The sequence below is a fragment of the Trichomonas vaginalis genome, chromosome IV (assembly GCF_026262505.1).
Source record: "Trichomonas vaginalis G3 chromosome IV, whole genome shotgun sequence".
In the NCBI taxonomy this organism is placed as follows: Eukaryota; Parabasalia; order Trichomonadida; family Trichomonadidae; genus Trichomonas; species Trichomonas vaginalis.
In genome coordinates, this window is record NC_067206.1 from 21,434,776 (window position 1) to 21,452,094 (window position 17,319).

General features: G+C 31.6%; 2 protein-coding genes and 1 pseudogene across 3 annotated transcripts, besides 10 other annotated features; 2 read left to right on the plus strand and 1 right to left on the minus strand.

Annotated features, from left to right (window-relative positions):
• The first annotated feature begins 1,238 nt into the window (after positions 1-1,238).
• Positions 1,239-1,778: a mobile genetic element.
• A 1,111-nt stretch (positions 1,779-2,889) lies between these two features.
• Positions 2,890-3,925: a mobile genetic element.
• A 450-nt stretch (positions 3,926-4,375) lies between these two features.
• Positions 4,376-4,866, plus strand: TVAGG3_0141050 (uncharacterized protein; the record flags this gene model as incomplete). The annotated part of the gene is made up of 1 exon (XM_001294854.1): positions 4,440-4,790. One exon carries the CDS (start codon positions 4,440-4,442, stop codon positions 4,788-4,790), a length of 351 nt encoding a protein of 116 aa, XP_001294855.1.
• Positions 4,867-5,063: 197 nt separating this feature from the next.
• Positions 5,064-5,092: a terminal%2Cinverted (terminal inverted repeat of MuDR-3_TvMULE3 transposon ID:TVAGG3_0141060).
• Positions 5,064-5,585: a mobile genetic element.
• Positions 5,586-5,623: a mobile genetic element.
• Positions 5,586-5,623: a terminal%2Cinverted (terminal inverted repeat of Banshee-A3 transposon ID:TVAGG3_0141070).
• A 1,179-nt stretch (positions 5,624-6,802) lies between these two features.
• Positions 6,803-6,839: a mobile genetic element.
• Positions 6,803-6,839: a terminal%2Cinverted (terminal inverted repeat of Banshee-A3 transposon ID:TVAGG3_0141080).
• Positions 6,840-6,841: 2 nt separating this feature from the next.
• Positions 6,842-6,895: a mobile genetic element.
• Positions 6,896-6,999: 104 nt separating this feature from the next.
• Positions 7,000-17,319: part of a mobile genetic element that runs on past the window's edge.
• On the minus strand, positions 7,039-7,938 carry TVAGG3_0141110 (uncharacterized protein; the record flags this gene model as incomplete). The annotated part of the gene is made up of 1 exon (XM_051224259.1): positions 7,039-7,938. One exon carries the CDS (start codon positions 7,936-7,938, stop codon positions 7,039-7,041), a length of 900 nt encoding a protein of 299 aa, XP_051109245.1.
• On the plus strand, positions 15,363-16,364 carry TVAGG3_0141120 (annotated as a pseudogene). Its single transcript has one exon. A coding segment is annotated over exon 1 (1,002 nt).

The following is a 17,319-nucleotide window of genomic DNA, read 5'->3' on the forward strand; positions in this document are numbered from 1 at the left end:
GCAACTGAACGTCTTGAATTAATCTTCCATTATTTTCTTTACATTTCTCACAATGCTTTAAAAATCTTCTTTGGTTTTTCCTTTCTGGATCATCACGGATAGAATAAACTTCTTCTTTACAATATGGACAAACTTTATAGCCGGTGAGTGTTTCAACGTCTGTTATTCTGTCAGCGTGAAGTTTTCCACATGGACTCTGTGTTAATAAAATATTTACTGTTTCAAATTCTGGATCTATCATTATTGATTCCACTAATGGAAAGTCTACCTTATTTATGTCCACGTCTTCTGGTTGAGGATCACAATAATAGAAATCAATATTAACATTTAACATTCTCGCTAATCTCTCACTTTCTGATGAAATGTCAAACCCCTCATATGCATCTATTGCTTCATTTAAATAGCTTCTACGAGTTTTAGGATTAACACCATCAGGAATGTTATAGAAGCGTTTAAATAACCTTCTACCTTCTGCTCTAATTTGATTATCATTCATTTTAGCTGTTCCGTTTTTGTTCATTTATGTAAGAAAAAAAATTAAAAAATAAAGTTTATTTTTTAAAGTCCGTAAAATGAATTAAGAACACATAAATTTTTATCATCTGCGACGTGACGAATACATTTTAATTTACTCAAGAATGCGTACCCTGATACATTAAATCTAATTCCTGTCTTATTTAATTTCACAACTTTGAAAAGGAATGTATGAATAGCTATAAAATGATGAGAAGATGTTTTATGGGTTGCTTCCATTTTTTCTGAAATAAATGAATAAATATAATGCTTATAAGTTTTCATATCTTTTATGTTCTTAATAACGAATGGTATAGACCTTTCAACTTCGTCTTCCTTCGGTGCTGTTCTTTCATATGAAACATTATTGGTATCTTCAATAATGAAACCACAATCACACAAAATTTTATAGGTTCCAATGGTTTCTTTTGATATTTTATCTAATAAATCAAAAACTTTATCAACACCTGTGCATTTATTTAAATAATAATTTGTGTAAATATCATGATCTTCTTTCTTAATCGTATTAGTTGCATATGTCACGTTTTTAAGAGCTTTTTTGAATTTTTCGGAATCTAAAGGTGGTGAAAGTAGGATACAGGGGTATTTTTCATTATCAATAAATTGTAACTTATGTTTACGAATAAATTTAATACCTTCTTCTGAAAGTGTTTCGTCTATTTCACCATCTAATAAATTTTGTGTTGATTCTGAGACATAATTTTTATATCTTTCTTCATGAGATTTCTGAACTTCTGATTCTGAAGCTGGGATATTCATTAAACCCTCTACTTCATTTTCATTATATTTTTCAACTTCTCTTAATTCCTTAATTTTTTCATCTATTTCATCTCTTATTTTTTCCAGTCTTTCAATTTCATTATATTCATCATCTTTAATCCGTTCTTCATAATATTCAGGGAAAACATCAGGTTCTTTAGGTTTTTCTTCTTTTTCAGATGTGGGATATAAGAAATTTATAACATCATCTTTATTCATTTTTCCATCATAATCAAATTCATTTAAAAACTCGGCAAATTTTTTACAATTTCTTAAATAATATTTATCAACTTCATAACCCGCCTCCTCTAATATATCCTTTATTTCCTCGTTTGTGAATCCTAAATTTTTAACATCGTTAGTTTTGACGCTCATTTCATACAAAACAAAAAATAAATTATTCAAAAAATGTAAGACATGAATTTTTAAAGTTTATTTTTTTATTCATGAAAATCATTAGTTTCTAATTTCTTTTTCTCGTTTATGAGGTCTTTGATTATGACTCCATTGATTCCATTCAGGATTTAAACAATGTTTAATTAATCGCGGAATATCTGACATCATCTATATATATAGCTTCTTTTAAAATTAATGTTATTATGTATGAGCTGAGTGTAAATGTCTTACAATTTGAAAATTTTTAAATCTTGATTTATTCAAAAATGTAAGAATAAAAACCGTAAGAATCATACATTTTTTTACTTCATATGTTAAAAAAATGATACAAAATCGTTCGATATTGTATTTCATTATGGTAGTGAATCTTTTATTCATGAAAATAATTATTTCTAATTTCTTTTACTCTCTCGTATATACTAGATTTGAAGAATTCAGAACATTTCCCATAATCTCCTAAATGTTTTCTTATCTTATTGTTTTTCCATTCATTATATGAAACTGAATAAACTTTATCTTTATCTTTACACCTTTCATCACTTCCAATATATTTATATCTCAGTTTTGATTTAGCATTTTCATATTCATTAGCGTTTAATAATTCACAGTCTTCCTTTTTAAATTGATGTTTAAGATATTCAGGATTAACAATTCTATAATATTGCTTCCCTTTAAATCTTTGAATATAAACAGGAACACCATCCTCTAAAATTCGATAATCTATTTTATCTGGTTTTACTTGTTGGGTCATTTATGTAAGAATAAAAACCGTAAGAATCATACATTTTTTTACTTCATATGTTAAAAAAAATGATACAAAATCGTTCAATATTGTATGAATTCTTACGTTTACAATAAAAGTCACACAACCCGTCATATACTACTACTAAACTTACACATCATTCATCAAAAGAAAAACTCCGAAATATTATAACGGGCTTGCTTCATGAGAAATATTCGATCCAAGAGACAAGTGTAATGCAAGTAATGCAGATATCCTTTCAAAAAATTGAACGATTTTTTCCGCCTTCTCAAGATCAATAAAAAAATTTTCATCGATATTCATTATGGATAAATTGTTCCATCGTTAATAAATTGCTTATTGGCTTAAGGAACCATATTCATTCATAAGTAAAACTGACTTTAAAAAAATGAAAGAATTATTGCTCTCAAAAAGTGTACAAAACTTGAATTCCTTAAGGGTGCACACGAGAGGATCATGTAAACTTCAGAATTTAGAACCTTATTTTTAGGCATTATCTTGGCTACCTATTTAGGCTCGAAAAGCAAAAAATATCAAAAAATACAACTTGACTCCATTATGACCCTTTCATGGAGGTAGTTTTTATGCGCTAGTATTTTCCCTTTGAATCTCTTTACAATTCGAAATCAAATTCAAAACTCAGTAGAAGAAAGGAAGAATCGACTTACTACGGTTGTAATACGAATAAATACATATATTTAATTATTTTTATTTACATAATAATTGTTTGAAGCTCATATTCCAACAAATTTTTAAATAAAAACATTAAAATGTTGAAAATGTTCATATATTTTAATAGGGTTTTGACACTTTATTGAGGAATTACTACATACATAGTCGAACTGAACTTGATATTTTGAAATTTAAATTATTTATCAAAATTAAAATTTAACTTGAAATTTATAATTATTTAGTCATATTTTGCATAATTCTAAGTAGATTTTGTAAAAAATCAAGAAAAATTTTAACGTGCTTTATTTTTTCTTTTTTATAATAATACATATTATTATATAATTAACATATTCATAATGTTTCACCCTTTCAAAAATATAATCCTCCTCCTCTCAAATAAACGTACATACGGGTGGCCTCTTTTTTCAAAAAATTAAAATTTGAAATTTTGGGCTCAAATATTAGAGATTTTTTCAACCTTCAACGATATATGTTGTCTATATCAGACCTCCTTTCTTTTTGATACTTAACATTGTTCCTAAATCTTAGCCGTTAAGGCTGTTCTGAAAATATTTTTTTTCGAAAAAATTCGAAAAAAATTCTTAAAATTCAAAAATCCCTTAATTCCTGAGGATTTTGGAAAAAAGTTTTTACATGAACATGTGTATATTATATGAAGTATATTGATAAGGTAAAAATCAAATTTTATTGCATATTCATCGAGAAAATAAACTAACGAATCCCTCAAAATTGAGAGGGTAATCCTCCTCCTCTCAAATAAACGTACATACGGGTGCACCCTTAAAAGATTGAAATTTTAATATTGTCAAGATATATATTAATATTATGAACGATGCAATATAAATTAAGATTCAATGGCGATATCGTTCACCAGAAAGTCGGGTTTTTGAAAATAGTATAGATCATTATTTGAAATAGATTCTATCGTTTTTTTTTTCGGTGATCGGATTTCAAAGGGAGTTAAATTTACATCATGCAATTTTAAAATAAATAATGCTATTAATAAAAAATACTAACTGATATTTAGCAAAACTCCGTCACTTTCTTTTGTTGAAATCTGAAATATTTGTATGCAAGTTGGCATAATTACAGTTCAATCATTTTATAGTAATTATTTTAGTTAATATTAAGCAATGTTGTTTATTTTATTTTCCTTGACTATTCAATTATTTGAAAGAGAGTGAACTGAAGTGATATAATTTCATTATTTTCTGATCAAAATCGATATTAGTTCAATGATATTATATTCTATACTTGCTGTTGACAGATTGTTGTAAAGTTATCAAATTTCAATATGCGTCGCGGACGTCCAACACAGCATACTAGAGCCAAATGGATAACATACACAAGTGAAGGAACAGAGAAATACTATGAGCTAGATGACAAAGGAAGATTGGTGAAAACCGATAATTTGCTTGCTCCACATCATACAGCAGCATTCAAGTTCGAATTTAAGCCACCACCGATCCCAGTACTAGTAAAACCCAGCCAAGTTTTTACTCCAAATGTGATTTTACCCTTATTCAATATGTTAACTTTAAATTCGATACAGGAAAAGATGAAAGAGCAGCCAAAAGTATATATTCAGACAATTAATGAGAAACCCCCTCCTAAATTCTTGGATATTAACCAACTACTTGTTTGAATAAATATATTTGTATGAACCTATTATTTTTATATATTTTTCATCTTTAATACTTAATAAATAAGTAAGTATTAACTTATATGTCAATATTTATAATCTTTTTTTCTCAATTTTGTATCAAAAACAAAATACACTCAAAAGTAATTATTTGCCTTTCTTTCTCAACTAATTAGTTTCATTTTTACCAACAAATATAAATATTTTTAAATTGAAGGGATTGTCAAAATTTTGCGTTTTCAATTTTGATTCCTTTTATTCTGCCATACAAAAAAAGAGTAGGGTAATTTTAGCTAAAAGTGACACGCTTGGGAAAAGTGACACACCCGTGAAGGGTGTGATTACCGATCGGTAATTTCGACAGTTTAGAATTTAAAATTTTTTATGGAACTGTTGCGAGTTTCATAAAGAATTTAAGGAATATAAGCAAAGATTTGAATCAAAATCTTAGACCTAAGCCGCTCGATTCGCTCGCGGCTTCCGCGAATTACAGATCAGCAAAGATTTGAATCAAAATCTTCGAACAAAGCCGATCGCTTCGCTCGCGGCTTTCTTTATTATTTTAAATTTGCATATTTCCATCAAAAGTTCATAAGGTAAAAAATTTCGTTTATATTATTGCAAAATAAAATCTTCATTATCAAAATAATATTAAATGATAATATAATATAATTTATAAACAACTATTATTTAATAAAGTTTAATTGCCAAGGTTCATCTAATTTTTTGATTTTTAATGTTTTATGAATTTTATTTATCATGTATATATCTAATGAAGATTATATATGTAGAAGATAATGTTGTAAACAGAAATTCATCAAAAGTGACACCTCAGAAAAGCTAAAATATTGAATTTTTGGAACTTTTGATAGAGCACGTTTTTAAATATTAATTAAAGTAAATGTATATTTTGTAAAGATTCTTTTTAATAAAAAAATAAAATTTTGAAGAAGAACACAAAATCTTCTGAAAAATAATATCACATAAACTCATATTATTTTCTAATATATAACTATTTTATATAAAAATCAAATTCAATGATCTTAAAAGCGAAGGATAAACCTCAAAATTTACGAATATAATGAGTGGGAATATAATGCTTATCTATCATAAAACCATATGAAATATCAATTTTTGCTTTACGCCTAATTTTTGACGACAATTAGCAAAAAATGTTAAATGTTAACACTCAGTCCATTTGAATATGAAAAATAAAATTGACTTTGATTAAATGTTTTTTATTTATCATGCAATTCTTCTTGCGACCAAAGATTTGAATAAAAGTTCAAAAAATAAGATAGCTTAAAAAATAATATACGGTAGTGTTTACTAATAGATGAATAGTATATAAATTCTATTAAAATGGATTTGATCCAAAAAAATATAAAACCAAAAATAATTGTTATAACTTAAATGAAGAAGTAATTTAAAACGATTTTATTTATGATCAAATTTTATATATTTTTTTGGATCAAATCCATTTTAATAGAATTTATATACTATTCATCTATTAGTAAACACTACCGTATATTATTTTTTAAGCTATCTTATTTTTTGAACTTTTATTCAAATCTTTGGTCGCAAGAAGAATTGCATGATAAATAAAAACATTTAATCAAAGTCAATTTTATTTTTCATATTCAAATGGACTGAGTGTTAACATTTAACATTTTTTGCTAATTGTCGTCAAAAATTAGGCGTAAAGCAAAAATTGATATTTCATATGGTTTTATGATAGATAAGCATTATATTCCCACTCATTATATTCGTAAATTTTGAGGTTTATCCTTCGCTTTTAAGATCATTGAATTTGATTTTTATATAAAATAGTTATATATTAGAAAATAATATGAGTTTATGTGATATTATTTTTCAGAAGATTTCATTCTATATGCCTATGAAAAGTACTCTCAAAACTAACTTTTTCCTAATTATAATTAAATCTAGAATATTGTATTATGCTTAGTATTATTTCATTTTTCTCATTCAATTTAGAATTTACAAATGTCAAAAAATTGAGAGCTGTCACTTTTGATGAATTTCTGTTTATTACAATAAGTACCTTAATATGTACCTAAAAATTAATGAAATTTATTTTGAATGTAGAAGTACAGTATACATTGTGCGTCGACTGTAGCCTACAGCTACAGTCACCGACACAATGAAAAAAGTGACAGAAAAGTGACACTATACGGGCGCGCATATGTACGCATATATGTGTAAAAATAAACGTTCATATGTAAACTAACCTTTATTCACTAGCAGGGGCTGATAAATCATAATCGTCGAGAAGTACGATAGGTGGTCCCACAGGTTTAATCTGTATGGAGAGGCAAACGTGACGTAAGAAGCATAACACTGGTTTCTCAGTATATTTAATAGACTCTGCTGTTGGCTTAACTGTAAGCTTATATGTAATAGGTGAATTAGATAACTGACCCTGTTGGAATGTATAATCAGTTTCGCAAGGGAATCCACATAGGTAATGACCTAAGTCATTTGACTCGATTCCAAATTGAGGGACTGATGTGGTTGTGATAGACCTCATGACATCATAGTTGAAGCCAACAGTATCGTTATTATTGTTAGTGGCATTTGCCTGCATCTCATAGAAGATTGGATCATTAGATGCTTGAGCCTCAGCGGGTATGTTACCATATGCTCCACAGTTCAATTGAATTTGTTCAAACAATGGATTTTCATAGGTAGTGTTATAATTAGGTGTTTTCTTAAATAGTGTATAAATGGTGTTCACATATAATGGAGTAAATGCTGCCGTGAATGTACAAGGAGTTCCTTCACCTTTAGCCATTGAACCATCCATAGTAATGCAGTCAATTCTTTTGATTGGGAAGTTTAGAGTCTTTGCCGAATATCTTGTCACCAAATCACTATAGATGTTAGGGTCCAAAGAGAATGAGTTACAGTATGTAATCATTTCAAAGAAGTTTGCATTCTTCTTAGTGAACTTAATAAACTTGGTACCAAATGATATCGTACTCTTATCGGCATTCCAAGTTACAGTATCAATAACTTTGATACCTTCATAGATAGGAGTGAAGTGATTAGTGATTGGAATATAGCTTGTAACATTGGCTTGCATGTTCGGTAATGGTAGAATATCCTGATAACTTAATGGTGTCCAAACCATACCAGCAATACTGAACTTAACCTTAAGTTGTAAGTTACCAGCAAACGCTGGAAGGAATCTAATGTTATTAAGTATTAGGAATCTTCTTAGGTCAATCTTGATTGGTATGTGGAACTTTAATGTAGTTGCACCACTAATTGGTTTATTGAACTCAATAATCTGTCCAGAACGAACTGTATCACATCTATTGAAAACATCTTTATGTCTAGCCTTACTAAATACATCAACTTTCTTAATAGCTTCTGTTGTAGATGCAGTAGAAGTAATGTAACCTTCTTCTCTAGCATTATCTTGTGTATAAACACTTTTACCATTAGCGATTAATTGATATGATTCAACAGCATAGAATGAATCAATGTATCCCAACCAAATTGCTGGAAGATGTGCACATGATTTGCCACCAGCATATTTAGTATCAATTGCTTTAATTGCTGTAACATTTGATCCTGTAGGAGCTGTCTCAACAGCTCTTTCTTTATATACTTCACCATCATATTTAGGAACTTTTTCATCAGCTGGTTCAGTTTCTGTTGTAATTATGCACTCACCATCGACATAACCACTAATGAACGTATTATATAAGTCAATCATGTTCTCACCAGGTGGTGATATGTTAAATGTAATATAACCGTTATCAATAGTATTTGTCGGCATAGCTGGCACTTTTGTTGGGACATATCTATGGTTAGTATCTCCAATAGGAACTGCCCCATCAACTTGATCGAAATAATATCTTACTTGTCTGATGGAATCAGCAATACTGTATGTATTGAGGTTATCGTTCAACATCTTTCTCAGCTATAAAAAATTTACAATCTTCTTATTCTTGGGATTATTCGTCTTATTTGTGGCTGAGGTTTAGGAGGTTCTGGTTCAGGCTCTGGTTCATCATCGAAGTGTATTCTTTTCTCTTCCATTGATTGAACATATTCTTGATTCTCTTTAGTTTCCTTCTCACGTTCAATTGGGTCCATGTTTGGTTCATTAACTACACTGTTACGTTCTAATATCTTTGTCATCATCTCTAACAACATTTTATTAGTATATGCTTGTTCTTCTTCTTTCTTCTCATCAACTTTAGGAGCTTCTTGAACAACAGGAGCTGGGGCAGGAGCTGGTGAATTCAATGGTGCCTTTCTCTTTCTAACTTGAACTGAACCATTCTTCATATGACAAACATAATATAATGGATGTTGTATTCCTTTAGCTTCATTCAATATGATTGATTGCTTTTCACTTGGTGAAAGTTTTGACGTCATTTCTATCCTAATAAAATTTTTTACTCCTAACAAAATGACTGAGAATACTTTCGACAGAGAAGCACTCAAGAATGAACTTCGTGAAGAAATACTTAATGAACTCAAACCAAAAGAACAAACACAAGAAGAGAAACCAGCTAAACCAAAGCGTAAACTCACAGAGAAACAATTAGCTGCATTAGCAGCTGGACGCGCAAAGAATCCACGAATGATTGCAAAGAAATTGAGAGAAGAGGAAGAAGCTAAGAAAAATAATAAGTAAGTGTTTAGAACTTTAACTTACGTTCAAAAGATGACTTCGTTGAAATAGTGAAGTCCTTATTTTTGTTGAAGCATGGTTTCGAACCAATGCACAAGTCAAAGGTTATCTCATCACCTTCATAAAGAGATTTGTACAATTCCACGATGCTATATTTTTCCCCAACTTTCTCAGGGAAGAACAAACCTTTCTTCTCGTCATAATGTACTTGTATCGCATCTGGGAACATTTGGTTTGCAGTAAGTGCAATTACGTCCTGTGTGATTCCCTTCATTCGACAGTGGAAAGCAATTTCCTTGAGGTCATTGGTTAATTCGTCGAGGTAAGTCTTCTTTCCAACGAATATAGATCTTTGTGCCTTAGACATATGTCCTGCAGTAATCTCTGCAAAGTCTGAATGAAATTGACCCAGTGCTTTTCCAATGAGTTCTCTGTTATACCTTCTCTTGTATTCTTCTGCTAACTTATCTAAGTCCTTCTCATACAAGTGTAAACTATCTGTATCCTGATAGAACAACTTCAAGCCCAAATCTTCTGCTGTGAAGAATACTTCATTCATGATTCGTTTGGACATAGAAAGGATTGAAACACCTAATGGACAATAGTTAAAGTGACGAACGATAGGTTTAAATGACTTTACACATGAAAGTTCGGAATCGGGGATGAACTCTATTGTCTGTATGTCATTATAGTTCTTAATGATATAGTCAGTGAGCTTATTGTCCTTGATGAAACGAATCTTTTTGTCAATGGGCTTTAATATCGTCTTACCATAGATACTGTTCAAAAGAAGTTTGATGATCTCTTGTATCGGATTACCTTCCTTCTTATACTTAGCACGTAATTCGAAGAGCTTCTTAACTTCATTCCTTATTGTCATGTCCCTTTTTCCATCATAATAGTATCCATCAATGACTTTGCATGAGATCTCTTGGAACTTGATCAGATCTTGAAGCGTAATGTGGTCTACGAACATCTTGCAGCATGTATTGGAACTTCTGGCAACATGTAAGTCAGGGTTGATGTCAGGATTGACGACAATCAATGGGAATGCTGAGTTCTTACCGATCGACAAGATCTCGATCTGACAGTAAAATCCTGAGATGAACTTTTCCTTTGTTGGTTCAGCTTGGTCATCATCAAAGAGATGCTCCAACAAGTATTCACTGCTCTTCATCTCTTCTGTCATAACTTTTGGAATTCCTTCTAAACAGTAAAGTCTAGCAATTGCTGATGGATACAATGATACAGCATCGAAGTCAGTGATGAGTTCTCCTTCATTGTATTGCTTCTTGTTCTCAGCTAGCATGCATCTTCCTCCTTGAATACACTTGGAAATATATTCACGAGGTTTTCCTGCAAGATCAAAGAGATTACCGTTCTTCCAATATACTCTCTTCTCAAAGAGTTTGTTTGAGATAGAACTTATTGAAACATAATCATAAGCATCTATTTCAAACTCAGTCATGAGGTCATTGCGGAACTTAAGAAAGCCATCTCGTAAAATGCGTACATCTTGACCGCAATAGAATGACGAATAAACTTCCATGTCAAAGTGTTCATCATCAATCTTGCAATCTTCAATCTTCTCAATGTTCTCATTAAAAGCTTCAATATCTTTGACATGATTCATGGCATCATCGATGTTACCAACTTTAGTTGTATTAACTAACTCTTCCGTGTAGTAATTATATGGGAAAACTTCTTTTTCACCACTAGTGAGGTGAAACATTTCAGGGAATCTTTCCAACTTAGTTGAGATGATTGCATAAGAGTCTTTGAAGCAGAGAAGTTTTCCTTTGTACTTTCCTTGTATCTGCATCGTTTGTGAACCTTTGATGATTGGAGTTCCTGTAATCTCTTCTAACTGAGACATGAGAAAAGTGACATCGTACGATAAGTTGTGGAAATAAACTAAACTCTTATCTGGTAAAGCTTCGAGGAATTTTGACGCACAGTCACTTCCCCAAATTGATGTATAACCATCATCGTCATCTTCCATGAAACAAATGTTGTATGCTTTGTGAATGTTTCCATCAGTTGATGCTTCGAAGTCAGCAAAGAAAACATGTTCTCTTGGGAACTTCATGTCTTTCTTCGTCTCTGAACTCCAATCTTTCTTCATCCTTGCGCAATAACGCTCATTGTATGTGAGGTCAATCATTTCTTCAAGGTTCTCATTATACATCGTTGTGAAGTATGTGCAAAGTTCTCCTGTTCTAATTGGTTCGAAATAATTGTTAGCAAACAAGAGTTCAATGACTTTTGCAAGTGGTGTAACTAACTTTGAGTTAATTGCATACCTTGTTTCATATCTTCTGTTAACTAACATCTTCTTCTCTAAAGTCCAATCCTTGCACAACTTACAAACATCTTCATAGTTCTTGATGAACATTGAACTTATTGGAAGCTTTTCGTTCAACATGTAGTGGTCATACATTAATAAAAGTTCTACTGTCATCTTTGGTTCTTCATCTGGTTCATAAGTATATGAATGATTTGAATACTTCTCGTTGTATTTGATGACATGGAACCTTATTCCTGTTTCTTTGGCAATAACCTTAATCTTTGACATTGGAAAATCTTTGACACGAATGATTTCCCTCATATGATTAATTGTTGCTTCGTCAACACCAGCTTGAATACAAGCGTAGATGAAACATGAATCTTTCATCATCTTCTTTGCTGTCTCTGCATTAAGTTCGTTGAAGATCTGATACCTCTCTAAGTTAATAGGTAATTTGCATGTCCATGTCCAAAGCTGACCATTACGTGACCTGTTTCTCTTCTTTGAATGGTTTTGTTTGATGATCTTGAGTGCGATCTTTTCTTGACCTGCTGCTCTCATCGTATCTAACATAACTTGTTCTTCAGCTGTGAGTTTATATGGTGTGTACGTTCCTTTTCTCAAAGCAGAAGCATCAACATCTGAATAAGCTGTATAGTCAAAGATCTCGATCTTCCTTAACGAAGGAATACTACAAAGGAAGAAGTCATAGTTTGATTCAAGGACTTTAGATGCTAATTCTTGTACTTCTGCTATTGGAGCTTCATTAAGTAACTGATGAACTAATGATCCCATTGTATTGATGTTCAAATGACGCAAAATGTTTCTCTTCTCATCAAAGTCGTAATAGAATGTCCACTTCTGTTTGAAAAGGTCTATCTGTCCAATGAACTTTGCCATAACTCTTGGAAACATCTTGTTGAAGTAATCTTTTCCTCTTGGACTGTATTGGTCAATGTTAAACATAATGAATCTTTCTCCTGCTTTAGTTATTGGGTCTAACCATTTCTCATCAGGAAGTTTTTGACCATTAATGTTCTTAACAACGTAAAAGGCATTCTGTATTTCTTTGTATGCTAATTCGCTCTCATCAATCTTTGGTGGAGGGTCTGAGTATATTGGTTGCATCTCCATTAACGCTCTATTATGAGATCTCTGATCGTGATCTAAAGCAACTGGGGAATTTGAAGCTGGAACATTCATGATACCATTGTAGTCATCATAGAAGCTCTTAGCATTCTTGAAAATATCTGCTACACTTCCTGTACCTCCTTGATTCTTAATTGCCAGAGCTAATAATTCTAATTTATTTGTATCTTAGGCATTTTGATCCCAAACATATCAAGCATACCTTTCTTATCTTCTGGTGAAAGGTTATTAACTAATCCTTTTATAGCATTGAGCATGTTGGTCTTTTATAACCGATAAAAAAATATACGTTATTTTTTTTAATCGTCATCGTAATCATAATCGTACGAAGATTCTGTATCATCATCACTGACATCATTGGTTTCTCTAACTTCTGGCTTATCTGGTTTAATCTCTATCACCATAAACATTGGTGACAATAATCGAACAGGCTGATCTTGGAAGTCAACTAAGGTAAACGTAACATTAGTTAGTTCCCATGGAAATGCATCTATCCATGGTGAGGATTCCTTACATATAAGTGGTTTACCAGATATCCAGAACTCATTGATGTTATAACATGTAGATCTGTACATGATCTTTCTTCGATCATCAACTTGGTCAATATTATTGAACCCAGAGATGACAGACATTGATGAACGAAGGTATAACTGATACCCGAAGTTGAGCATAGGTGGTTTTGGCATTTGTAGATAATAATTATGTACAATAGGTAGTTCTATTCCATATGCACCTAAAATAAGATTTGCTCTATGTGAAGCATCTTTTAAATAGACTTTATGTCCTTTGTCCTGTGACGTAAATATAAGTTGATTCGTAGCACTCAGTGAAACTGTTACATTATGTTGACCTTTTTTCTTGTTATAATAATCAAACTGTTTTGTTACAATCTCTTGTAGTTTTGATACAATAGTATCCATATCAAATGAAAGAGCTGACTTAAATGTACACACCTTTTCTTCTCCATCTTCGTCTAACTGTAAGACAAAATAATCTGTTTCGTCACAAACAATAAAGTTCGCCATAGTACTGACACTTTTTACTCTCATCTTTATCTTACTTGGATGCCCCATGTTAGGATCTGCTTGAAACTGTATTGTCCCGTAGTTATTAGGATCAGTCGATTGTAGATAATACATCATTTTTATATGTAGTAAAAGAATGAGTGTTGTTCCATATGCATATGAATGTTATAAGTCTAGCGTACTTCAATATAAAGAATATACTCTCAGAATTACTGATAATGCTTTAGTCATACATAAAGAAGGTGCTGATGAAGACATTACCATCGGTCCTGGTATATTACCTATCGAGCAACCAGATGGTACAATTGTTGAAACAGACTTAAATCAATACCTTCAAGCGTTACAGAATCGTGTGACAAAAGTAGAGAATAATTACTTAGATGCTCCATTCTTCACAACTGATAGAGATTATATGTTTTCATGTATGGCGAGTAATGGTTTGCAAGAAACTCGTGAGGTAAATATTAATGAAGCATTAGAGACTATAATATATCATGTTAAACGGTTATTATCGATTGACCATGGAGTTCATTTTGACCCAAGGTCTACACTGTTCAATATACCAATGATTGAAAACAGTCAATTAACATTTAAAGAAGATACATTGTATAATGCTTTAAACGCAGCATTTGCTTATATATTAGGTCATGAACAAGTACAAAATAGTGGTATTGCAATATACTTAGATAAAGTTATGTTAAAGAAACCATTGACATTCACAGAAGATGGTCCAAAAGCAACTGGTATTGTTGGTGATGGAACATTATTGACGAAAGAATACTTAGCAAGTCATGTCGGAGAATTTTTCTCCACTAATGATAGCATCAGTACAACACCAGAAGTTATTTTATTGAAGAAACCAATCACATTTGATGTTAAAGGAAAGACAAAAGCAACTGGTATAGCTGGCGATGGAGTTTCTTCTGACTAAGGAATACTTGAAGAAAAATATCAATGACTTCGTTGAAATTGTCAAAGATAAAGAATCTGGTCTTAAGTTCAACCCTTTATCATTCATCTTTGCCATAGCAAACGCCGGTGCTACTGCAGCCTCATGGATATCACTCCAGAGTCAAATAAATGCTCTTTGGGCTTTTGTTGAAAGTCAAGAAGGTATAGATACTGTTCTTGACACTCTGGGTAATCTTGGTCCAAATCATAAAGGAGGTTTTGTGGATGGAATAAAAAATTTAGTTGAAAAGACTAAAACAAGTTTCCAGAAGATAACTCATATAGAAAGATTCAGAAATGAAGGTTATATGGAACTTGAGAGTTTTGATGTGACTGGACCTTTGGAACCAATTCCAATGCCACGTGATGCTAATGATGAAGAAGAGAAAGATCCTGGACCAAAAACAATCATTTCTACGTTAAGTACTTTGTACCCTGATTTTGTGACCTTAGTGAAAGTTGCTAATACATCAAGAAAGAACAATAATATTAATATGTCTGGTACTGATGACCTTACTGATTATCTTTATCTCATTCTTGCTGAATTAGCGAAGAAAGTTGAGGAGAACAAAAATAATGGAGGAAGAACTGCACTTAAGATTGCAGACAAAGCTGACAAAAGTTATGTTGACGAAGAGATACGTAAAGTTGCATCTAAAGAATATACTTTATCACAGTCTGTCATACTTAAGACAATCAAAGGTCCAGAGAAAGATATGTCCCAGGTGATGGTACAACAGTTAAAGTTAATGAAAGAGTTTCATTCCCATCTGGTATTGATACAAAAGAAGTATATATTAATGGTGAAAACATCAATACAACATTGATTCCTTTGAAAAATAATGAGTTCACTGAACCTTTGACAGTTAAATCAATTCGTTCAAGAGAAGACAAACCTGTTATAATCAATAAAATAAGAGCAGACGACATAATATTGAACTATACCCTTGGTTCAAGTGCACCTTTAGAGAATCCAAGTACAAGCGTAAAAGATACACTAAACTCCTTAAATAACAAATGTATGAACATTGAAGGTCATGTCAGAAACTTTGAAACACATGAACTACCAACAATGTTAGATAAAAAAGCAGATAAAGAACATACACATAACTTTCTCAACTGTTGCTATAGAAAGTATTGAAGGAACGGTTGAAGAAACTGGTGGGGATACATTATATTGTAAACCTCCTAACTTTCCACAAGGTTTAACATCGGATGACGACATAACGACGATGAGAAACATTAGATGTAAAGATGTTTATGTCATGAAGGATGAACATAATATTAAATTCACTGCTCAAGATTTATATGACAAGAAAGCAGACAAAACAGAGCTTCAAACATTAAAGACAGAAATACTTCAAACATTATATCCTGTTGGTTCTATTTATACGTCAATGAACTCAACAAATCCAGAAACAGTTCTGGGTTTTGGTACATGGCAGCAGATTGTAGACAAATTCTTATACTGTGCAAACTCTTCAAAGCAAACAGGAGGTTCGAAGAAAATTACTGAAGCAAACCTTCCACCGCACACTCATACAGGAACTACAAACACAACAGGTAGTCATTCACATTCAATAACAAAAAGAGGTTATACAAATCTTGCAGCAGGTTCGGATAGACAGGGAATGCATAGATATGATATTTCAAGTGACCCAGTAGATTCAAGCGCAGGTATTTTCTGTGGAACCACAGGAAATCATTCACACACTTTCACAACAAATCCAACAGGCTCGGGTGCAGATTATATGCCACCATTTATGACTGTATTCGCTTGGTTCAGAGCTGCTTAACTCAAGATCACGATCACAAACTGTTTCTCAGTATGAATGAGTAGCTCTATTTTTACATCATTACTGAAGTATTTCTTTTCTTCATCAATGACAGAAAGAATGTTTTCATCATCTTTTAAAGATCTTACCAAAGTTAGATCTTCATCAGAAAATCTCAAAGAAAGACTCATTTATGCACTAATAAAAATATAGCTAATTATTTTTTTATCTGAACTTTTTATCGGGTATATAAAGATGTCTGAACATCATATAAAGTTCTTTAAGATCCAACAGTTTGTAGATGAAGTGAAGAAGCAAAATAAAACAGCAAAGAGACTACTTATATGCTTACCACAAACATTATGTCAAGGAAAGTATGGTTATAGTGCAAGTCCGATCATGATCTTTGTCGATAAGCAGAAATACACAAATGAAGGTTTAGCTAATTTACTCAAGTTTGAAAAGATAGCTATAAACATTCCTGACCATTTCTCAGCGAGAATAAACCTTGACAAGACTAAAAGTTATTGTTTATATGTAGATCTCACGAAATCAACAAAGAGTAAAGACAAAGAATATAACCCAGTTGAACTTAAGACAATGGGTAAGAACTTACTCAAAGCTGCTATCAAACCTGTCGAAGAGATCGACATTGAGGATGAAGCAGAAGAAATAG